This window comes from Rhipicephalus microplus, unplaced genomic scaffold (assembly GCF_043290135.1).
Source record: "Rhipicephalus microplus isolate Deutch F79 unplaced genomic scaffold, USDA_Rmic scaffold_13, whole genome shotgun sequence".
Taxonomy (NCBI): domain Eukaryota; kingdom Metazoa; phylum Arthropoda; class Arachnida; order Ixodida; family Ixodidae; genus Rhipicephalus; species Rhipicephalus microplus.
In genome coordinates, this window is record NW_027464586.1 from 32,433,255 (window position 1) to 32,459,115 (window position 25,861).

The window sequence follows — 25,861 nt, forward strand, 5'->3', positions numbered from 1 at the left end:
AGATAATGTACCCGCCATAAAAATCCCCATTTTCTAAAGAGCAACTGAATGCAGTAACAGTAAAGATTTTGAGGTTCGTTCTGCACCATTTCTTGACCCGAACTGCACGCGGACGTTCACGAAAGAGATGTGCAGAAGCTTTATTTATTTGCAGGGATACGAACCCGTCCGTCGCTAATTTGTGTACTTCATGCTTGACCTTGGTCCGCGTTTTGGCATTCACTATAACAGCAGTGTGATGCTGAATAAAGGTAAGAGCAGCCACTCCCCGTAAATAAGATCAGTTAAAGGATGAAAATGAGTAAAAACCACTCTATATAGAGAAAAAAATGCGCATAAATTCTAATTGCAGTAATAAGTAATCGTCGAAATGCTAAAAAAGCGCTGCTGCCCCAGCGTCCATCTTGCGGCAGTTCGCGCGTACGAAATGCAATCGTTAGAGTAGGCACGCTAAAATACCCATGCAACGTTTACGTGCGAAAGCGTACTGTATTCAAACAGCTAAGAATATATTCTCAACTGTTTGCTGCTGTCACTGATACGCGTGTACCTCCCGACACAAATCAGCCTAATTTCTCACAGCATACGCACGTGCAAAAACATACGCAGGTTTCGACAGCCGAACACAGCCTCGTCCGTGAATTTCGGTGAGCGTAACACCCGCAGTTCACAGGGGAGCACTAAAACGACGCACAAACACACGTTAATCGTTCTTGCGGAACGGCGCACCATGAACCGAAGTCGGAGCCGAAAGCGTTAACCGTGGTTGTCTCGAATTCATCAAGTCGTACAATCTATTCACTGATCAAATGCATGCAAATGGCACAGAAACAGTTCAAGGTTCCGAAGACGGCTTGCAAAAACCTACTTGGTAGATATATACCTCCGCGAAAGACTCGCCGTCATGTGGTGGTGCTGTGGCGCAATAACGAAGAAAAAAAATGGTGCTGTGGCGCAATAATGAAGAAAAAAAAATGGTGCTGTGGCGCAATGGGGAAGACATCTGCTTCACGTGCATGCGGTCCCGAGTTCGACTCCAGGGCTGTGTGTGCTTTGCATGTTAATCTCGCAAATGTAACTAATTGTGATTCTAATGGTTTTCTTATTATCTGTAGTCATATTATCCACCACATTATCGGCGATATACCGCTTCTAAGAAGCGTAAAATAATGTTTTTTTTTTCAGCCACCACGTCAGGGCCGGGCCGCCTACGGAAATGTGACGCCTAACCGCAGACCTTATCTGGCCAGAAAAAAAAATTGACCTAAAATCCCGGCTAATCATTGTCCCGGCTATGCTGAAGGCAACTTCAAATCGGGCCGGTTTTTCTGGGACACGGTACGGAGCCGCGTAGAAGCTGCGACAATTTGACTTGATTTCCTGCCTGCAGGCGTGTAGTCTAGACTGGATTTGACTAAGAGTGTACCCTGTGAATCGGTCAACTGATGCATCGAATTGTGATCGATGTAAGCCGGAGCACAACGTTGGAAAACTGGACATCAGTTCGAAAGAAGCAGGAACCCGACGTTGACGTGAAGCACCGCGACGAAATTGCGGATTATGTACTTAAGAGTTGTGTGTGTGATCCCTTTCATCTGAGGGTGCAGCTACGTGTGTGTCTAACCAGCAGATGTCTGAATTATCGCCCGCAACAGCCTGAAGACGCCATCGCCAATGGCATAATATTCAATTCAGCGTTTAGCAATTCTTTTCCGCTTCTCTCGTTGTTTTTTTAAGACAATAGTCTTTCTTGGGGACCTTCGACGCCAAAATTCTGGTCTGTCTGTCTGTCTGTCTGTCTGTCTGTCTGTCTGTCTGTCTGTCTGTCTGTCTGTGTCTGTCTGTCTGTCTGTCTGTTTGTCTGTCTGTCTGTACATTTGTCTGCTTGTCCACTCTTAACGGCACCGGGTACCTGAAACGGCCGACCCCATCCGCAGCGCCCTCCATGTTGCTCAAGACTTAGCGTTCAATAAAAAGCAATTATTGCGCATGTCTGGGACACAGTAACAACACCTATATATTCTGCATGGGTGCTTTTTACTAGAAAACGCATACATAAGTAATATTAAGGGTCATAGCGCTTATTACGCTGCGCAGACCATGCGACGCTTGCAAGAGAAAGAGTGTTTCCAACGCTTTGCTAAGACGAGATGGTGGAGGCACCTAACCGTCGTCTTGCGTTTTACACCTTATCACCTCCGAGACGGGCGCGCACACCCGTCTCAGAACCACGTGCTTTGTTTTCCGAAAAAAACTGAGAGATGGCGCTCATGTCTCACGTGTGACGTGCTTGATGCGCTCGTTCGCCTCCGCTGCACGCTCGAGGCACTCTAACGCAGTGCCTCCTGAATACCACTCACCGATTTTCTTGCGCAGAACATCAAATAAATGTTGTATTTACTCTCTCCACAGGCAAGACTATCGTCTTTCGACGACATATGCAGATTACCATGCAGATACGCGGCCAATGTTTTTGTCTTAATTTCATAGAAAACAATGCGCGTTAAATTTGCTGTAAGCGATAACACTTCTGTCGACCAGACCTCAACACCCCAAACCACTGCTTGTCCTGCTCAGAAAAGCTCGGCTTGTCTCACACCTGGACGCCTTCAGTTGTGTGTTGCATCGACCAATGCTGGTTATTACTGCTTATTGCTTCCCCGCTAGATAACGCGAAGCAACACTCAAAGGCAAGCCCGTTAACGCTCAGGTGCAGCGCTGATTTCGGGTGTTGCACATGTTGGCGGCAGCCTCAGACCTAGCATATACGCTGTGCGTAGCACGTTGCGTACTTGCAGCCTTGTGCAGACTGAGCTAGACTTCACTATTTTCATTGTATGCCACGCTCCTGTGTTTACCAAACAAGCAAAAGGAAACCCGCAGGTGAGCCCCGGTGCTGCGCGAGTTTGTGCAACGGATGGTTTCTGGTATCCGAGCACCTGCCACGTGCAACAGGAGGCCTGCCGCCGCCAGAAGGATATTCGACTCGCTGAGGGGCCCGAGTCGTGCGCCGGTGCCAAGAAAGGACCCAAGACATGCGCTCAGAGTGCCTTCGGCTGTTGCTCAGATGGAGTGACGCCTGCACTCGGCGTTCACCAAGCAGGATGCCCCAGTAAGTGTGCATACATGCATGGTTGCATGCACGCGGTGACTTATACTAATTAGGCGTCTAATCTGCGTCACTGTACTTTGGTTTATCTTTGAGAAAAGGGACGTCGTAAAGAAAAAAGAAGTTGGCGGGAGTTAAGGTCTTGTAAACTGACCAAAAGGTGTGTTTGGCACAGTTGTGCAATGAATGTGAATACAGCGTTTTATTGAAGTTAGGCGTCGCTGAAACTTCGATTTGGAATCTCCGTGTTTCTCTTTTACTGCTGAGGGCAGTCCCATGGTTTAATTGTCATGCAGCCAGCAATACTGGCAGGCTTAGCTTCTCTATTACGTTTTTATGGAGCTGCGATTAGCTCAGGTGTTTCAGCAGGCAACTCTTCCTTTGCATATCGTTTTGCTGCTGGCTGTGTAGCTGTTCGCAATGCCCAGAGACTTTCACACCCCAAACGCTCATTTGTTTCGCTGTGCTAGCTTGAGTGTGGACGCGTTAGAAAGAAACCAGCATTAATCACTTTGCATGTCTCGTGCATCAGTGAATAAACCGGGCCATTTGTGACACGTTAAATCTGATTCGTTTTTGCGAGACACGAAGTTTTCGCGAGAATACATGCAACTCGCACAATCGATTGTATACCTGAGAATACAAGTACCATAATGACTAATTTTCAGCGCACACTGGGACAAATAGAAGGAACGACTCTTTTTGTCCGTGCATCAGTGTGCGCTAATAACAAGTTGTTATGCATTCATACCAAATAGTTCGTCTAGCAGTCTTACTACACATAGCAGTAAAGCTTCCTCTGAGGCTAGTTAGTGTTGTTTACCGGACCTCACATTTCTTTAGCGCAAACAGAAAATAAGAAAGAACTGACCGAAAACAGGAGAAAGTGTACAGGGCAGGCTCTTCTAAACCTGAACTGGCTGAATTTCGAAGCACCACAGAAAAGGCAAACCACCGAAAGCGTATGCACGCAGCCGTAGCATTCCTGATCATGCATCGATCTGAAAAAAATTCGCAGATCCCACGTACAGTGAGAATCGATGATATGCGAAGCACCAATAAGAAAGCTTGATAAATCACTTTAAAATCAGCACAACGTTACGAGGTGGAGGTAAATGATGCCGTACATAACTTTTGTGCCATGATTAACATGTTTGAATGTGTCGTTTACCTTGGTAATCTCTCACTTCTCGTGATACCAAATTTAGTATATGTAGAGCTAGCGAAACGGCCACGAGCAAGCTATTAGAGTGCTATGTTTTCATGTTCTTACATGACACGCTTGTTAGGATCATCATGTTTGCGCCAGTCATATATTTCGTCATCCATTGACGTCACGTAACACCAAATTTGGTATATGTGGAGCTAGCGAAACGGCCACGAGCGCATCATGGATCACCAAATATACTCCAAATGTAGCGTTGAAGCGCGTGCACGCTGGGCACAGCGACGCTACGTCGACAAAACATGAGCGCTCTAAAGTCTGACGATAACCGCGACCGACGCGCCCAACGTCTGTCGGTGCGGCCTAACGGCAACCAGCACGACATTCGGGCCAATGCGTTATCAAGGCAGCACTGCGTCTCCCCCTTTTCATGACGGAGAGATGTCGGACGTGCTGAATTGCGCATGCATCAAAGCAACGCAGCGCAACGCCCGCCTGCGAGTACATAGCAGGGCTAGCGCCTGGCGCGGCAACGCCGGTGTGACGTGACAAAATGAACGCCGGCGAGCACGCGCACCGCGTTACGTCGTAATGTATTGGCGCCTTGATTGTGGCATGTTGTCATGCTCTCGCATGACACTTTTCTCATGATTACCATGTTTGCACCAGTCGCATACCTTTATCATCCATTGAAGTCACGTAATACCAAATTTGGCATATGTGAAGCTATCGAAACGGCTGCGAGCGCATCATGAGTGTGGCATGTAGTCTTAATGTTACATGATACGCATGTAGTGATTATCATGTTTGGATGTGTCATTTACCTATGTCTCCCGTTCGCGTCACGTAATACCAAGTTTGGTACATGTGAAGCTAGCGAAACGGCCGCGAACAGGTCATGAGCGTAGCATGTAGTGATGTTACACGACACGCACCTCATGATTGTCATGTTTACACCAGTCACATACCTTGATCATCCATTCACGTACCGTAATACCAAGTTTGGTGTATGGGACGCTAGTGAAACGGCCACGAACGCATCATGAGCGTGGCATGTAGTCATGTTGTTACATGACACGCATGTCATGATTTTCATGTAAGGGTCTGTCGCTTGTGTTCGCCATGCAATTGTCACACCATACAGGCTTTGGAACATGCCATGTGAACGAAACCACCGCAAGAGCTGCAGGACCAATAAATGTATTTCATGACATAATGTCATGATTTTCATGTCATAACTAGTCAAATATCTTCTTCATACAGTCATGTTTGGTATCGATACCATACCAAGTTTCGTACCGATACCATTGTCGAAACTGACAGGAGAGCTAAAAGTCGTAGGCGGCTAGATAGATAGATAGATAGATAGATAGATAGATAGATAGATAGATAGATAGATAGATAGATAGATAGATAGATAGATAGATAGATAGATAGACAGACAGACAGACAGACAGACAGACAGACAGACAGACAGACAGACAGACAGACAGACAGACAGACAGACAGACAGACAGACAGATAGACAGATAGATAGACAGATAGATAGATAGATAGATAGATAGATAGATAGATAGATAGATAGATAGATAGATAGATAGATAGATAGATTCGCTCAAAGTCGCTGACGTTCGCTAAAAATTTTTTTATTGGTTTATAAAGTACTGCAAGTGATAAAAATGGCCCAAGCAGGCCGGCGAGGTGGTACAATAATAATGATATAACCAATTATTAGATTTATAGGTGTAGAGAAAGAAGAAGAAACAAAGAAAACAATAACGACAGAAACTATAAAGCAGACAGGTGTACAATATATTCGCGGGTACATAACTCGCACCTAAAAGTAATTTTCTAGAGATTTTAGTACATTTTCAGATTCACAAAAATGGTTTGGCAGTTCGTTCTACTCTGTTATTGTGCGAGGGAAAAGGGAGTACTTGAAGTTGCTAGTGCGCGCAAAGGCAGCTGTGAATTTGTAAAAATGGTATCCTCTAGTAGGACGTGAAGATCATGGACTGAGGACTGGCGAAAGGTCTATGATAGTGCTGTTCTTAGATAGGTTAAAAAGAAATTTAAGTCTAGCTAGTTTCCTACGGAATTCTAAAGTTGATTGATATGTGGGGTTTAACGTCCCAAAACCTACATATGATTATGAGAGACGTCGTAGTGAAGGGCTCCGGAAATTTCGACCACCTGGAGTTCTTTAATGTGCACCCAAATCAGAGCACACGGGCCTACAACATTTCCGCCTCCATCGGAAATGCGGGCGCTGCTGGCGGGATTTGAACCCGTGACCTGCGGGTCAGCAGCCGAGTACATTAGCGACTAGACCATCGCGGCAGGGCTATTGTAAAGTTGGAATTTTGTTATTATTTATTAGTTCTGTCGGGGAGTCAGACTGGTGGAAGCGATTGTAAAGAAACCGAACAGCTAATCTTTAAACAACTAATCTTTAAATGCTTCGCATTTAAAACCTCGACTCGTTGCTGCACAATTGAATCAACGTTTCACTTTGTGTCCTTGCTCTTTATAATAAAAGCTTCCAGCAACTCCCTTCCCAAGGTATCACCACCTCTGCCCACGCTGTTGATCCCGTTTAGCCATGGTGCACACGTGCAGGCTGAGCGATTGACCGGTAAATGTGCATTACCTTTATTTTTCAACATAAACTCATACTCCTGCGCACGACGGTTAATGCACCTCCCAATTTCACCTATGCTGGTTTACCTACACGAGATTGTGTTGCCCTGGGCCAGGCAAAGATGCCTTGAAATAGTATCGTAATACGATGCAGAATACCGAGACAAAAAGTATTGGAGATACAGCCACGAAAATTATATCCAATACGATACTTGTCAATTTTATATTAAGATACTTCCACACATTCACAAATTCGTTTATATAGACCAACACAATGTAGTAGCGAACGCGTGTGCACAAAAACGAAGGATATAAAATTTCTAAAATATGCCCTATTTCACTCTACTGAAGTGTTTATTGACATGTCAAAAAGTTTTGTCAAAAGGTGAGTTAGCTTATTTCCGATGAGCTTATTGGGGAGTGATTCAGCTGCTTAACAGGACAGCGTTGTGGACACTTCACTGACAGTGGTTCTCGCTTGTCATTTCTGCAATATATTGGATTCGCTGCTGAACCTACCTGCATGCTAGCGGATTGTCATGTATTTCATTTCATTTCATTTTCTTATACCCCTCAGGGCCAGAGGCATTACAGAGGGGGAGTGGTAAAAGCACAAAAAGGTAACAAAATAAAAGGAACAAAATATGCAAGTACAATAGAGACGCACTATAAGTTAGAAAGAGCCTGAGTATACAATATTAGCTACAGAATTGCGAAAATGTTTACAGTTATTAATGTTTACAATGTCAGCGGGAAGGCCATTCCAATCGCGAGAGGTTCGTGGTAGAAATGATTGATAAAAGTACTCAGTATTACATGAAGCGAGTCCAACTTTGTGACGATGATCAGTGCGATGGGATACATAAGATGGTTGAGGGATGAGTCGATCGCGCAGATCAGGATGATGATACATTTTATGAAACAAGGCAATGCGTGACACTTTTCTGCGCAGTGATAATGAGGGGAGGGAAAGGTCTGATTTCATAGAAGTTATGCTGGCGGTGCGACTGTAATTAGCGCGAATGAAACGTACAGAGTTGTTCTGAACCATCTCTAGAGCAGTAATTAAGTTGATATGGGTGGGATCCCACACCGATGTAGCATACTCTAATTTCGATCGGATTAGTGTTTTATAGAGCAGGAGTTTCAAGGAGGAAGGAACGTGATAAAAATTTCGACGAAGATAGCCTAACATGCGGTTAGCTTTGTTAATTAAGTGCTCGATATGAGCAGACCAGTTTAGGTTTGCAGTAATGTAAACACCGAGGTATTTATATGAAGTTACTGATTCTAAATGAATGTTATCAATGTGGTATGGTGGTGGACGGGAAGATTTTCTGGAAACACGCATGACTTTACATTTATTAATATTTAGTTGCATTAGCCATTCACTGCACCAGTCTGCGATTGCGCCAAGATCAGACTGAAGTGAGGCAACATCATTAGAGTTCGTTATTTCTCTAAAAACAACACAGTCATCCGCGAATAGGAGAATATTAGAGTTAACAACGGAAGGAAGATCATTAATATAAATTAGGAATAATAAAGGCCCAAGGACTGAACCTTGAGGAACTCCCGAATAGACATCTGTAAACTCTGAGTTAAAGCCATTAAAAGAAACAAATTGTGAGCGGTTTAAAAGGAAGCACTCAATCCATTTCAGTAAATTAATACCAATATTAAGCGTGTTTAGTTTAAGCAGTAGCAATTTATGACAAACCTTGTCGAATGCCTTAGAAAAATCTAAAAATATGCAGTCAATGATCGATGATCGATCTAGTACTTGATGTAGCGCATGAGTAAAGGTTATTAGCTGAGTTTCACATGAGTAATGTTTTCTAAAACCGTGTTGTGCTGAACAGAAAAAAGAGTTGGATTCTAGAAAACCGACAAGGTTAGTGAAAATAATATGCTCAAACATTTTACAACATGTGCTGGTTAAGGAAATGGGGCGATAGTTAAGTGGAGATGTCTTGCTTCCAGACTTGTGAATTGGAATGACCTTCCCAATTTTCCACTCATTTGGAAGAATGGACTGATCAAGAAACTGTTGAAAAAGTTTAGTTAAGATTAACGCAGCGTAGGCCGAAGTGTTTTTCAAGAACTTGTTACTAATATTATCACAGCCGGGAGCTGAATGAAGGCTAAGTCCACCAATGAGCTCAAGAACACCAAGTGTACTGATTAGTATAGGTGGCATACCTTCAAAGGTATGGTTGTTTGTTGTGGGGTTATTAACAGCAGAATGGGCAGAAAAGTTCTCAGCAAATGTACGGTTAAAAACTGAGGCACAAATATCAGATGAAATGGGGTCGCCAGAGGAATCGGTCAGTGTGATAGCGTCATCGGTTGAGGGATTAAAAGTTCGCCAGAATTTCTTAACATTTGTGGTTAACATGGAAGGTAGTACATGGGAATGAAAATGTTTTTTTGCATCTCGAAGGGCTTGAATGTACAACGTAGACGCTGTTGCATATAAAGCCCAACGATCATTAGAAGGCGAAAGTTTTGCGGCGCGAAAGAAACGCTTTTTACTGTTTGACAAACGCCGGATATGGCTGTTGTACCAGGGTGCATTTGAGTTGTTGGTTACACTGCGGTGTGGGATGTACTGTTCAGTGAGTTGAATTATTTTATCTGAAAACATATTCCAATTAGTTTGTACACTGCGATCGTCAAAACCGTCAAGAAAAAGATCAGTGAAGGTAGAAAGGTCATTGTTGATTGCCTCAAAGTCACCTCTGTTATAGTCACGAATGATTTTCTTCTTTTTCTTTGTTTTCGGGTGGGCTAAGTTAATGGAAAAATGTAGAAGCAAATGATCGCTAAGACCCGGAAGGTACGTTATGGGCGATATTATATCGGAACTGTTTGTTAGAATTAAGTCTAATGTGTTTGCAGCGTGAGCTACTATTCTGGTTGCTTGTGTACACATTTGCTGTAAGGAAAATACCGAGCAAACTTCTAAAAATTCGCGAGCTTGGGACGAAAGCGGAAATAATTAAGGGGAATGGGAATTCCAGGTTATGTTGGGAAAATTGAAATCACCCAGCAAGAGCAACGGCGATGTAGGGAAACGCGTACTAACAACGTTTATCGCATCTTGAAGTTCGCTACTGAATGTAGGCGAGGGTGAGGGTGGGCGGTAGCATACCCCGATGACTACATTCTGGTGACTAAGCGTTACCGCAGCCCATAACATTTCTAGATTAGTATGAACGTGTACAGATGATGATGGGATATCGCTGGAAATAGCCAGAAGTACGCCACCGCCTCTGTGTGTGCCACGGTCGCGACGAAAAAGTGAGAAGCGATGAGCGTTTAAAAATATCTCGGAGTCGCACACTTGCCCGCAGAGCCAAGTTTCAGTTAACGCGATAATTTTAGCGGAGCATGTGTCGATCGCTGATGATAGAGAGTTATACTTGTTAAGAACACTTCTGATATTAGTAAACAGGACCGATATGGAAGCTACAGTCACATGACCACTGCCCCTCGCGCTTTCCTAGGGCTTGGAAGTTGCAGGCGGGGCAATGGTTCGTGTACGACGATTTGGAATGTTGATGATTGCATCACTGTTTGGGTCGTACATGTAGCATTTTTGGTTCAGAAGCAGCTTGTTGTAGCTGATTTTATGCTTGACGGGGCCTGGTTGACTCTTGGCAAAATCAAGTAGTTTTTTCCGAGCTGCACGTGTAGCGGGTGAAAAATCCTCTGCTACAGTGATGTTATGTTTCTTTAGGTGTATATGTGTCGCAAGTAACGCATCTTTTGTTTTATAGGATAGGCATTTAACTATCATTGGGCGACATTTGCCCTGGCTTAAGGTACCCAAGCGATGCGCGCGTTCAATGGCATCAGAGGAAAGGGGAGAAGAAAGGTGGCAATTTACATGATCTTTATCAAGAAGCCTTCGCATGATGGTGCAAGTACCGGTGCGCTCTTACAGCTTGTCCACAAACAACAGTTCTGCGATACCGAATCACCGGTATACAGAAGTGAAGCAACAACACGCGGCATTTTTGTGGAACGTTGTGTATACAGGCTGGCCTGCGGTGCATAAAGCTGCTATACTTTTTTTTTCTTCGCATATACTGGCGTAAAATGTTCCTTATGTTTATGCTCACTAAAGTGCAATCTATTTTCTTGAGCGAAAGGACATGTTCACCTCAGAAGCACCTCAGCCTTATTGTATTGTCACGTTGTGTTGACTATGAAGAAAGCAGCAGTCACTTTGGTATAAAATAAACTCACTACTGAGCTATCTCGAGCCCCAAAAACTAAGTATTGCAACGTACAAGCATGCCTCGCCGCGGTGGTCTAGTGGCTAAGGTACACGGCTGCTGACCCGCAGGTTGCGGAATCGAATCCCGGCTTCGGTGGCTGCATTTTCGATGAAGGCGAAAATGCCGTAGACTTGTGTGCTCAGATTTGGGTGCACGTTAAAGAACCCCAGGTGGTCGAAATTTGTGGAGCTCTCCACAATGGCGTCTCTTATAATCATATGATGGTTTTGGGACGTCAAACGCCACAAATCAATGAAAGTACAAGCAAATCACTTTTTACTAGGATAGCGGCAGTAGGTTTCGTCGGCCTCCAGTAATCCGATGATTGGCAGAACGCGTCTTGTATTTTAACAGCAGAGACCACACCTTCCAGCGTTATGAGTGGTGCATGCGTTTTTACGTCCTTAAACTACGATATAATCATGAACCATGCACATCAGACGCAGGGTTCCAGAAGTTCTCACCATGTGGTGTTTTCGGGGTGGAATCAAATCTAACAACATGCGCCTCAAGCATTTCACCTTAATCGACATGCGGCCGCTGCAGCAATGCTTGCTAGGCGTAATCTTAGCAGCCTCATCTGAGACAATGTCGAAGTTTATGGAACATTGCGGGTGACTCACGCCGAGAAATCATAATTTTTGTTTGTGACCCAATCATGTCAAACATAAAATTAAGAGTGCATGGCAGCATATATGCATAAAGCGATTATAATTGAAGTAGAAAAGCTGATGTTTCAAGTATTTGTGGTGAGTAAGCTGAGATGCACGATACTGTTGGCGCTCCTACTAGCTAGAACAATTAGGCATGACGTGTCCTCAACTTACCTGTTAAGGAAAGACAATGAAAAAATCAATGCCTTTGGGGAATCGCCTGAAATGGCTCGCCGGGAAGTTCCTTAAAAACGGACCATTTCATTTCAATGTTTCTCGAATCCCCTTTCTAACATCTTTAAGATGGCTCCTAATTATTTCCATTTTTATAACGCAAACTCAATTTGCGCATTTTGCAAGCAGTAAGCAGAATGTTTGGCGCTGCATACTGAACGCACGCTTACATATTTACATATTTGTTTCCCAAATCATCAAGACAGGAGAGTAAACTCAAGTGAATATAAATGCGTTAGTACAACAGCAAAAACAAAGCAGACAATAATAGTAAAAATAAAACAAAGAGCTTGTTTGGGATGCACTTTATAAAAAGCGACTTGCATTCGTGAGGCCGAAACAAAAAGTTCAGAGCACTATATGATATGTATGGGATAGAATAGAAGGACAACTGCGAAAGCACTTCTGCTAACAATCATACTATTTCAAGAGCTCTTTGGATAGTAACAACAAGAAGAAGCCCTGCCGTGGCTCTCTAGTGGCTAAGGTACTCAATTGCTGATTCGCAGGTAGCGGTAGGGTGATTCCACGAGAGATCGACACGGGTCCAAAAGTTGATATTTTAGATTTCATTGAGTATTTCGTGCACCTCTCACCAGGTAGCCCGAAAGTCAATATCACTTTATGATTAACGTCATAACTTACGAGAAAAAAATATCAAACTTCACCAACATGGAGGCAATTATTTTGTCACCTGTCATTTTCGAAAATTCCAGATGCTATAAAAAGACAAACCTTTTTGTTTCAAGGAAGATATTTTTTACCTGAAGTGCATGTCTAATGAAGAATGAATTCATACGGTTTCAAGTTTGTAGACCTTGAAAAAATAGCTTCTAAAAGTGTCTAATTTCGCGACAGTTTAAAATAAGTTACGTATTCCCCATTTTTTTCTCCGAAAGTAATGCAAGCAGCGTTTTCAAACTTGACACAATTTAAGAATATTGTGTGCTCAATAGGTACCTAAACTATTGCTGCCGTAGGGCAAATGTAAATTTTTATATATTGCCTCAAAGTGCAATATATAAAAATACTTGTGCGCAAGTATCCACAGTGCGAATGCAAAACTGAAGTATAGTACGTTAAAAGGAAGTTCACAACGTTTTTGTCGATAAAATTACAGGAGGAGTAATCTTTGTCCCTACTTTGAACCTGTGGGGATTTGAGGTGCGCCCGCGACCATTTCGCGGGCATTCTGCCACACGGCCACACCCTTTTGCTTTCCCGCTCTGTTAACACCACGTGGCGATAGATGGCGCCACGTGCGCGCTGAGGGAGCGCTCTCTTTTTCCGTGGACGGTGCCGGGTAAGCACGTGTTTTCCTTCGTCCGCGTCCCCTTTGGGAATCGCGGACTGTAGCCTGCCCGGGGTGGCCTTGGGCACCCCGGCAGGCGTGTTTACTTGAGTGCTGGCTTCGGTAGCGTACGCTAAGCCCAGAGCGGTGCCTAGTGCTTGAAGTGGTCGTACCACAACGAGCCGCACTTGCCGTAGGCCTACGCGTACGAGGTTTGCCATAACACTCGCGACCAGGCCCATTAGCCATCGTGAGAATGCGCAGCATAGCCGCGACGGACCTTTTCCCGACTGGCGTGTCAAAGCTCGCCATTGCCAGCTGCGACGTGCTCGCGGTTGTCCCCTTATTGTGAACGTCCGCGTGCGGGTGCCTTTGCTACCCGCGTACCGGGAGCGGACGTTTAGGAGCGGGGTCACCATACTGGCGCGCAACGCGGTATCAAAGGCTCATTAAGCCTTTGATTAGTCTTAGCCGAGTCGGCCCGCCTTTGCGAATCAGGCTCGCCGCGTTTGCCCGCGTCATGTCTGCTCCGCGTTAGTTCTGTCCGCTGACGCTTTTAGCAGATACCGCATTGCTCGAGAACAGGGCCAGTGCCCCCCTTGAGCATCACAATGGCGCACCCTCACTTGTCACAAGCCCCAGTCGGGATGACACGAGGCGCTACGTATCAGCTCCCACTGGAGAGGTAGCGTGTTTTAGGTCCGGGGCCATAGCCCAACCCGAACAGTGCACAAGGGCAAATTGGACTACTACTGCTCCCTTCGGAATACATGGCAGTTCCATGTCACAGCGCTGCGAAACGGCTCTCAGTGGAGCTTCCGGGGCGCATATCGGCACCGCGACCTCAGCCGTAGCCGAATTTTGCCCGCTGGCTGCTATGCAACATACCGCCTGGTACCAAACGCGGTATCAAAGGCTCCTTAAGCCTTTGGTTAGTCTTAGCGAGCCAGTTCGCCTGCGCGATTCGGGCTCGTCGCAACATGTCTGCTCCATGGCATGCCGCGTTGCACAAAGAGGCCAGCGCCTATATCGACGGGCGCCCTTCGGCGCTCGCCTGTGTCGTCACCCCTTTTTGTGGTGAATACACTCCTACGTAGAAGCTGACGCGCTATCTCGTGCCCCTGTTGTTTGCCGAGAACCTGGATTCCGGTGCGACGGCCGCTCGCGGTGCCTTAGCACTGGCAAGCGTCGGGGGCGAAAAAGCGGCGAAAAGGGGAAGTACCCATGAGGACGACCTTGGCTGCTATCCAGGTAAGCGGCGCACTGCGTAGCAGCCGAGCGGGGGGAACTTTCCGAAGGCCACCGGGCCGAGAGCGAACTCGTGACGCCGTGCACGCGGTGGTTGCTGCGGTCCTGAGTGGGCGCGATACCAGACTCCCCCATTTGGGAGAATGGGAGTTGCTTTCGGCAGCGAAGAGCTACTGAAGGCTCAGCAGAGTGATTCCGTTTCGAGTCTCGGAGGGACGGAGCGCCGTGTACGCTGCTTGCTTTGTGGCGGGCGCCGTTAAACCGTCTTGAGAGGTGCGCCGTTACGCTGCTTGTTCTGTGGCGGGCGCGATTAGGGGGCTGAAACAGCGTGTGTCGCTGAGTCCGCGGCGGATTCATTTTGCTGGACCATGACGGGCTCCTGCTGAAGTATATAGCCACTGACGACGAGTCCATAGACCCGTTTAGGGTGGTTATGCCCAAAAGTCTGAGAGCCGCAGTGTTGCGAACCTCTCATGACGAGCCCATTGCCGGTCACCTGAGTGGCTCTAAAGTTTTCCGAAACTGAGCAAGGTTTTGACTTGGCTTGGCATGAAGCGTGAAATTTTCCGCTATTGCCGTTCCTGCCACGTCTGTCAAACGGTGAAATCAAGGGGTGGCAAGCCGCCCGGCTTGACGAAACCGATTGTCAGTGAGCGTTCGTGGCAAGTAGCCACCTGCGATCTAATGGGGCCCTTCCCCAGGAGTTAGCAGGGGTTTATACATCTGATGGTAGTTGTTGATCATTTTTTCAAATGGGTGGAGCTGTTTCCGCTGCGGAAAGTGACAGCGCGAGCGGTGCTAGAGAGGCTACAGGAAGTGTTTTGTCGGTTTGGCTTTCCGAAAAGATTGATCACGGACAATGCGTCGTATTTCACCGCTCGGGTGTTTGGTGATACGTGCCGTTCCCAAGGAATAGATCACTGCACCACTTCGCCCTACCATCCCCAGTCCAATTTGACGGAGCGAACCAATCGTACGCTCAAACCGATGTTGGCTGCCTTTGACGAAAGTCAAAGGGACTGGGCAGACCATTTGAGTGAACTCACGTTTGCAATCCGAACCTCCGAGAGTCGCTCTACTGGTTTCTCTCCCGCCTTCCTTAATTTCGGAAGGGAGTTGGCAAATCCGGTGACCAGTGTCATGCAATGCCAGCTCGGAGACGAGGAAGAACCGGCAGACTGTTCTTACGCTTCCACACTTCGGGACAGGCTTTGTCAAGCTCTCAGTAGAGCGAGGCAAAGTTTGGCATAGGCCAGGGCCGGGCAAAAGGCCCAGTACGACCGAAAACGTCGCCACCTTTCATTTAGGGTGGGTGACCTCGTCCTGAAGCGCAACCACGCTCTTAGCGACGCGAGCAAGGGTTTCTCAACTTCGCTCGCTCCAAAGTGGCTTGGTCCGTACCGAGTGGAAAAAGCTTAGACTCCACTCGCGTACTTGCTGAAAGACCCGCTTTCGGGAAAATTCAGCCGTGCCCACATCGCAGACCTGAAAGCCTTTGCGTCAAGGTCTGACGAGCCTGCGCCAGCGCCCAATGGCTCTTCGCGCAAGCAACGGCGCACACCCGGCGCGGCGGACCGCATTCGGACCACGCACCGGTATAATCTGAGGAAGCGGTCACCTTAGTGATTTCGCGCCGGAAGGCGGGCTTATTTCCGCTACCGAAGGCCCTCACTTATACTGTCTAGTCTCAGCTAACTAGCTTCTTTACAGCCAGTGCTTGCAAAGAAGTCAGTCCCGCCCAGTTGCTGCTGCTGATTGTCTTTGAGCGTTGCTGTTTTCTTTTTTTTTTCCGTGCTGCCCTGCGGAGGGGGGGGGGAGCGACCGCTCGCTCGCGGGAACATTCGAGGACGTTCTGGTGGTGCAGGTGTGTGTGTCTGTGTGGTGCGGAGAGGGGAAAGAACCAGGTCAATGACCCCTACGTCAACATAGGTAGCGCTGGTTGTCGGTGGGGTGACGGGGGAAGCCGGAGACTGCTAGCGGTGCGCCATTCTTGTTCTGGTGCCGGTCATCGTGGTCGCATGCCCTTCAGCGACATGCCCTCCAGTCAGAAACCCACACGGCGGGTGCCTCGGCGGCCAGCACCTTCCGCCCCGGGCACCTCGGCACCACCCAAGTCTACCAGGCGGGCGTCCCGGCGGCGGGGATCAACAACATCGCCACCGGTCCCCAAAACACCAGCGCGGAGCGTGACCACGTGGGTGCGGCAGGAGGTCCCGCGCTACTTCGTAAGCGACGCGCCGTGGAAAACGCAGCGGCGCGTTTGGCGCGACCTGCTGCTGGACCGTGTCCCGTGGCCATTCCGGGGCTGCACGCTGGCGGAGGGCGAGAAGACAGCCGGAGGCGCCCAACTACCTACCGATGCAGCGGTGGGGTTCCGCGCCACGTGCCGCGTGGCCATGCACTTCAAATGCCACTACAAGGGTGCCATGCACGTGGCGCGGACAAAGGCGGCCGCTGAGGGGATGGCCACCGAGAGAAAGGGGCCGGATCTAGCCCCGCTGAGCCAGCGCTCGGACACGGACCTGGCGGCCCTGTGCCGACAGCGAATGGGGGAGGACCCCCATTTCACGGCACTGCTGTCAGGGCTGCCACCGCCCTCAGCCACCGACGGACCACCTATGGACGGCGTCGCCACCATGGACGGCGTCGCCACCATGGACGTCGACTGTCTGTTGGAACTGTAGGCCCACGCAGAGCCTCCCCCCCCCCAAGAACGCTGCAGCAGGCAAAATATATGTTTTTTGTATTTGTCATGTGTATTATGCGTTGTTTTATTTTTTTTCTCTTCAGCAGCAGTTGCAGAGCGAGGCTGAGGCTAGCTGTTGCCCATTGCATGACGCCTTTGTATGTATGGGCGATGACCGGCTGCCTTTGCAGACCGGTATATAGGGTGAATTAAGTAGAGGAGGATGTGGGGATCTGAGGCGCGCCCGCGACCATTTCGCGGGCATTCCGCCACACGGCCACACCCTTTTGCTTTCCCGCTCTGTTAACACCTTGTGGCGATAGATGGCGCTACGTGCGAGCACGGCGCACGCCGAGGGAGCGCTCTCTTCTCTGCGGATGGCGCCGGGTAAGCCCGTGCTTTCCTTCGTCCGCGTCCCCTTTGGGAATCGCGGACTGTAGCCTGCCCGGGGTGGCCTTGGGCACCCCGGCAGGCGTGTTTACTTGAGTGCTGGCTTCGGTAGCGTACGCTAAGCCCAGAGCGGTGCCTAGTGCTTGAAGTGGTCGTACCACAACGAGCCGCACTTGCCGTAGGCCTACGCGTACGAGGTTTGTCCTAACACTCGCGACCAGGCCCATTGGCCATCGTCAGAGTGCGCAGCATAGCCGCGAGGGACCTTTTCCCGACCGGCGTGTCAAAGCTCGCCATTGCCAGCTGCGACGTGCTCTCGGTTTTCCCCTTATTGTGAACGTCCGCGTGCGGGTGCCTTTGCTATCCGCCTCCCGGGAGCGGACGTTGTACTGTTGTTCGGGGTGCCGTCAGAGGCAATAAAGTGTTGTGTACTTTTGCATTAGAACACTGTCTATTTGCCGCGCCGCGCTAAACGCCTTATTAGTTGAGCGTGCGCGGAGTGTTGCGCTACATGCTAGTGAATGGACTAGCGGCCCTGTGGTTCGCTAAGCGTGAACCCCCGGTGATCGTCCGCTGCAGTTAGTAGCGGTGGGGGTCACCATAAACCATAAGGTCGAAAGCATGGCCTCCGAGATGCGGCACACAGCAATTCGTCTGTAGAGCAGACGACGGATGACAACTTGCCCTAAAGCGTGTTCTTCAGTCTAATGCGGCAGTCTTCGTGCCCCAAATGATAAAAATTTGTTATGAATCGTTTATGAACTCATTCAACATTCAATTCTCGTACCCAACGTGTTGCTAAGACATGGCTGTCACAGCAGCTCCATCTGTGTGTCAGTAATGAAGAGGCACCACACATTAGAAGTCTCAGTGCTCTACGTATAAGAGTGAATGCAGATACTGTGGAATACCGTGTTCAAAATAGTTACTCCTATCTGCTAAAACGGCCTTTTTTCACCAAATGCGGTCACGTTTACTTGCGTTTGAAACTTATTGCCGCTTTTCCGTTCTGATTTCCAGATTTCTCAACTTATCAATGCATTCTCGAAAAGCTCTGATTTGTACGACGAATGTTGTCGCTAAAAACAAAATAATGCAACATGTTTTTCTTTATTACTGTATGATGGCTTTCGTTTGTCTATTTACGAGCTTTTAAGAAAAATCGAAGATGGGGTTTTTTTTATTATTCGAATTTCAGTGGAGTACACTTTTGCCAATATGAGAAATTTGAGGCAATATATAAAAATTTACATTTGCCCTATGGCAGCAATAGTTTAGGTACCTAATGAACACACTATGTCCTTAAAACTTGTCAAGTTTGGAAACGCTGCTTGCATTACTTAAGCAGAAAAAGATGGGAAATACGTAACTTATTTTAAACTGTCGCAAAATTAGACATTTTTAAAAGCTATTTTGTTAAGGTCTACAAACTTAAAACCGTATGAATTCATTCTTCATTAGACATGCATTTCAAGTAAAAAATATCTTCCTTGAAACAAAAATATTTGTCTTTTTATGGCATCTGCAATTTTCGAAAATGACAGGTGACAAAATTGGTGCCTTCATATTGGTGAAGTTTGATATTTTTTTCTCGTAAGTTATGCCGTTAATCAAAAAACAAAGTTGACTTTCGGTCTACCTGGTGAGAGGTGCATCAAATATAGAATACTCAATGAAATCTAAAATATCAACTTTTGGACCCGTGTTGATCTCTCGTGCAATCTCCCGGTATCGAATGCTGGCTGCGGCAGCTGTATTTTTGATAGAGGGGAAAATGCTGTAGGCCCGCGTGCTTGGATTTAGGTGCAAGTTAAAGAGCCCCAGATGGTCGAAATTTGTGGTGCCCTGCACTATGGCGTCTCTCATAACTATATGGTAGTTTTGGGTAGTTAAACCCCGCGTGTCAATCAATCAACACCAAACAGGAAGAAAGCGGTATGATATACCATGATATCATCTGATATAGGTTAGTGGCTGTTCTATTTCATGCAGCATCAGTACCGGTGGGGTTAGAGTTCCACGCTGGAGAGCAGCATTGCAATATGTGGTGATCGCCGCAGCTTTGTAGTACGTAGCGCTCGCAAGTACCTAAGGGCAAGTGTCACGACTTTGATACAACTAAAAAGGGAAGAGATCTCGCAGGCACCAGACACGTGGGCGAGCACGCGAACGTAAGCTCTGTCGAGACTGCGCGAGCTTCGTCATGTTCCTCTGCTTCATGAAAAGGGATGCACACACCTCATCGCCTGCCCTGACTTGGAGCTGAGCAGTGACCCCGACTATAGGGCTGCAGAAGTTGCGTCTTTTCCTTTCTTCAACCTCTCTCTGCCCTCACTGGTGAAGTAAGACGGCAAATTGGGTCAGTCGGTTTAGAATTCATCGTGAACTTAGTTTACAGCGCAACACTAGAGTCACGAACATAACACAAAGAAAGACAGGGTGCTGACTCTCAACTGATTTCTAGTGGAAAGTGAATTGTGAAACTTATATCTAGCAAAGGCACAAAAGCACGACATGCGCAAAGCACAAAAAAGCATGCTGGCATCGTCGTCATAGAAACAGATTCGCAAGATCGACACAAAAAGTCAATTTCCTTCTCATGCAGGAAAAGAGAGAAAGCGAGAGAGAGGTTTAATTACAGAAAGGCAGAGAGGTTGGCCTGAGCCATAGCTTGCTCTAGCCTGTTACTTACACTGGGGCAGGAAAAAGGGGAAAAAAGAATAATGGATGGCGACGGTGACATAGAGAGGTGAGTATGTAGTATTCTTCCTAGCTAAGACAAACTTTATAGCCGCGCATATAGTCCAGTTGCTTCCAAAAGGGTTATAACGGCTGTTATGACCACAATTGCACTGTTAATGTCTGGCCAAGGGCCCAACCTGGTCTCATCAGTTAATGACCTACTGCGATATAGTTCAGTAGATAAAATCAGTGTTTGTCGTTCACGTGCTTATGCTGGGCATACACAAAGTATGTGCTCAAGTGTTTCTGGCACATCACAGTGTTCACAATTAGAACCTGTGTCACTGCGACCGATGATATGTGCCTAACGTCTGGTGTACGCCACACCAAGATGAATGCGGTGGATCATACTTGTGAGTTGCGGTTTCAATTTAGGGGGCATGCGGAACCTCATTGCCGGGTTCCATTTGTGAAGTCACCGGTGTATAGAGACTTCACTGATACAGCTCCTGTCTTTGATTGATATGTTGTAGTCTCAACAATATCTCTTGCCAACTGGTTCGCGTGTTTAAATTGACAGTGTTTATTTTTTTAAGATAAGACGACACCATATGACCTGCAGTGATCCGGCAGATGAAGTCGCGCGACCCCTTGAAGTGAGAGCTCATGTTCTCACAGCCGAAAATAGACACACCACTTCGTTCGCCTTGCATACTGCCCACCTTATTATATTATAATAGATACACAACTTGTTTAGCACAGACGATGTATTTGTTCCTGTGATTTACAGGGCACGTGCCTATACCATGCTTTTTTTTTTCAGGGCATCGTCACATCGGGCAGATGCGACCTATCTCATGTTTCGTACAAAAATGAACATCGATGCCGCACCTATAAAACTTACACGTCATTAAGTCCATGTGCTTCTCTATATATGTAAGAAAACACTGCACTTTTTTTTCATCAGAATTAGTATGATTCAGTTTCTTTTTTTTACGTGTTTGACGTTACAAACGACATGTTCACATACAGATGAAACTACTGCATCAGGGATCACGCACTTGCTGAGGCTTATAACATACCAACTATAGGGACGAGAACTGTGTCAGTGAAACTTCTGGTTTTCTGCATGAAAAGGAAATTGGCTATTTCTGTTGATCTTGAAAATCTATTTTTACCACGACGCTGCCAGAATGTTTTCTTGTGCCTTGCGCATGTCATGATTTTGTGCATTTACTATATATATATATATATATAAGTATATATATATGGGATATGGCACAACGGGAGCGTTGTCAACAAGGATAAATATATTAAATATATTTATCCTTGTTGACAACGCTCTCGTTGTGCCATATCCCATACCTTCACGAAGACTAACTGGCCCATTGAATTATTGCTCCCACTATATATATATATATATATATATATATATATATATATATATATATATATATATATATATATATATATATATATATATAGGTATGGGATATGGCACAACGGGAGCGTTGTCAACAAGGATAAATATATTTATTTCCCAAAAGTTTCGGGAGGCGTCCTCCCTTCATCAGGGGATGAGTTCTACTGACATGAACTTCCAAACTTCGTTGCTGCCGTGTCCCTCTCGCCTTGAAAGATGTTTGCGAGAGTGAGAGGGAACTAAAAAAAGGAAAGAAAGAAAAAAAACAAAAGGGGGAAGGGGGAAAGAAAAGGGGGAAATAAAATATGTCTCACGCTGTTCGCGCTCGCGCCTGTTTGCAGTCTGGTTTCTCAAACAGGCGCGAGCGCGAACAGCGTGAGGCATATTTTATTTTCAAATTTCGAACATTAGTAGCCGGCATCAACGAGGACGCCGGAAAACTCTCCTGCCTCCCAGAAATAAGGCAGGACGAAATTGGTGACAAACATTGTCTTTGGAAAAAGTTTATAAACATGTGCATGTACTGTATTAATAATTTTATTCCTGAAAAAACAAAGAAAGTAGCAAAGAAAAATCCCTGGATGACGCGAGAAGCGCTGCAACTAAAAAGAAAGATTAAACGCTTAAGACGACAAGGCGCTTCTCGTGATACTATTCTAAATATTCAACCTAAATTAAATGAAATAGTGAAAAACGCAATAGAAAGGTACTTTCAGCATACGCTGCCAGGTTTTATGCGAAATGCCCCGGAAAAGATTTGGAGGTACTTAAAAGAAAAAACAAGGTCAGTCGACCAAATTGTACACGAGGGATCCCTAGTCGTCGAGAAGCAAAGCATTGCTGATCATTTTAACAAATTTTTTCACAGTGTTTTTTCCCGTTCTTATGATCTGCCGTTAATAAAACATATGCCTCACATTGTACCACCCGATATAGTATCGCAACCAGGGGTAGTTTCTATGTTGCTCAATCTGAAAACTAAGTCATCACCTGGTCCAGATGCCTTACCAAATGCTTTTCTGCGCAGATATGCAGAAAAGTTGTCCCACTTTCTAGTTGTCATTTTTCATGCATCGTTATCTTCTGCAATTCTTCCTAGCGATTGGTTGAGGGCACGTGTCGTACCTGTGCCTAAGAAAGGAGATGCAACACTTTTAACTAACTATCGTCCGATTTCACTAACATCCTCTTCGTGCAAGCTGCTTGAACATATCATAGCAAACGAGATTAACAAATTTCTTTCTGATAGAAATATTCTCTCTAACTACCAGCATGGCTTTCGTAAAGGCTTTTTTATGGTTACCCAACTGACTTCTATCGTTCATAATTTTGCGTCTGTCCTTGACAAATCTGGGCATATTGATGTAGTTTTTTTAAATTTTAGGAAAGCGTTTGACCTTGTTTCGCACTGTAACCTTATAAAAAACTCGAAATGAATAACTTCCCAGCATATTTAATTAATTAGATTTCTGCCTACCTGACTAACCGTAAGCAATTTGTTGTTATCGATGATAATTTTTCGGGTGAACTTCCGGTAACTTCGGGAGTCCCACAGGGCAGCATTTTAGGACTTTTGTTATTTTTAATTTACATTAATGACATCACTGACACAATTACAGAGCCCGTTTAAATCAGATTGTTCGCCGATGACTGTGTGGTGTTCAATGAAATAACTTGCAGGGACGACCAAGCTGCACCTAATTCTAACCTTCAAAATATCGTATCTTGGGGTGAAAAATGGAATATGGAATTAAATGCAGAAAGGTCTGTCTATATGAAAATCACCAAAAAGGTTAAAAAGTTATCCTTTCCATATAATATCGCTTCCAAAGCCCTAATTGAAGTTAATCAATATGAGTACTTAGGTGTTACTATTACTAACAATTTATCCTGGAATACGCATATCTCTAACATCTGCAAGTCATCTTTCCGTAAGCTCTGCTTTTTGAGGCATAAATTAAAACAGGCTCCCCATAACACTCGCCTAACAGCTTATTACTCGCTAATCCGTCCAAAATTAGAATATGCATGTACTGTGTGGGACCCTTACACCAAACGTAACACTGACGCATTAGAAATGATACAACGCAAAGCAATAAGATTCATATCCTCCAAATACCGTTCAACTGATTCCCCATCAACCCTAATGCTAACTAATAGCATTCCAACATTACAACTACGGCGTAAAATTCTCATAATAAAATTTATGTTCTTGCTGAAAAATAACCGTTTATCCCTTAACCCGCAGCCTTTCATAACTCCGCTCGAAGCACGCCGGACAAGGCATCGCCACGCTGAATCCTTAACGCCTTATAGCACTAAAACCAACGTATTTAAGTATTCATTTTTTCCGCGTACAATAACAGACTGGAACAACTTGCCTTGTGAACAGCTGTCCAATATTGACGCTATTGCTCAGTTAAGATGCCAAGTTTTTTTATGCTTTGTATATGCCTTGTGTATGCCTTTTTGTTCTTGCCTTGTATATGCTTTGCATATGCTTAGTTTATATGCCAACTTTTGTATTGTTTCTTTTCCCGTTACATACTTACAATGTTGTTTCCCTCTCGTTATTATAATTTGTACTTCCCATGCCCCTCCTGCTTGGGCCCTTACCTGGGCCTGCAGTATGTCATAAATAAATAAATAAATAAATAAATAAATAAATAAATGAACATTGATAGCTGGAGACCATGCATATTTTTTCTGACTGACTCGTACGTGTACACTGTCCTTTCTTGTTTTTTTTCTTCTTTTTTTTCTTTTTTTCTTTTTTCACATGCACATACAAAGTGTTTATGTTCGTCTACCACTTGATGACCATTGAAAAGAAACGGACGAAGATTAAAAGTAAAGAGCCAACCGACCCATTACGGAAACCCTTTCCTTACGCACGCCATCACGGACCCCTCCCGCCACCGCGGCGACAATCTTGGGTGGGCCGAAACACGTCGAGAACTGAACAGCACGTGATAAGAACCGGATGTGGACGTGCACGGACAGTTGGTTTTGTTCTCAGTGTAGACAGTGGTTCTTCCTCTTTTTTACTTTCTTTCTTTCCTTTCTTTTTCATTTTTTCTTTTCGTCTTTTTTCTTCTCCTTTTTTTCTTTGCTTTTTTTAGTTCCCTCTCACTCTCGCAAACATCTTTCAAGGCGAGAGGGACGCGGCAGCAACGAAGTTTGGAAGTTCATGTCAGTATGGACTCTGGCCATACTCATGATGCGCTCGCAGCCGTTTCGCTCGCTTCGCATATACCAAATTTGGTATTACGGAACGTGAATAGATCAAGAAGGCATGTTACTGGGTCAAACATAATAATCATGAGATGCGTGTCATGTAACAACAAGACTATATGCCACGCTCATGATGCGCTCGCGGCCGTTTCGCTAGCTTCACATGTACCAAATTCGGTATTGCGCCACGTGAGGGATCACGAAGGAATGTGACTGGTTTAACCATGACAATCATGAGAAGCGTGCAATGCGAGAACATGACTACGTGCTGCAGTCCAGGCGCCATTACCGTTCGACGTGACCCAGCGCACCGGCGATGCCACGCCAGGGGCCGCTGCCTGCCAATACTCGCAGGCGCGCGCCGCGCTGCGTGGCTTTGACGTATGCGCGTCTGAGCGCGCCCGGCGTCCCGTCGTCACGAAGAGAGGCAGACGTGGTGCTGTCTGGAAAACGTTGTAGGCGTGAAATGCAACATGTATTCCGCGCTGGTTGCCGCCAGGCTGCGCTGACATGTGCTGGTCACGCCTGGCGTCGGAATATAGACTGCTCGCGTTTTCTTAGCGTAGCGTCGCTGCGCCCAGTGCCTGCGCGTCAACGTTACGTCGGAGTATATTGGGCCTCTCATGATGCGCTCGTTGCCGTCTCGCTAGCTTCATATATAAAAAATTTCTTATTAGGGCACGTGAACGGGTGACGATGGTATGTGACTGGTGCAAACATGTTAATCTTGAGATACGTGTCCTGTAACAACATGAATACATGTGACGCTCATGATGCTCTCGCGGTCTTTTCGCTAGCTTCACATATACCAATTCTGCTA

At 46.0% G+C, this 25,861-nt stretch overlaps 1 protein-coding gene across 5 annotated transcripts in view; it reads left to right on the forward strand.

The window, feature by feature from the left end:
* The window catches only part of LOC119164607 (agrin), a 583,580-nt gene that overhangs the window by 410,240 nt on the left and 147,479 nt on the right, over nt 1–25,861 (forward strand). For all 5 annotated transcript variants that reach the window (XM_075882719.1, XM_075882720.1, XM_075882722.1 and 2 more), the window contains one exon: nt 2,884–3,112. In XM_075882719.1, the coding sequence (XP_075738834.1) occupies nt 2,884–3,112 (229 nt within the window). The remainder of the gene's footprint in view (nt 1–2,883; nt 3,113–25,861) is intronic.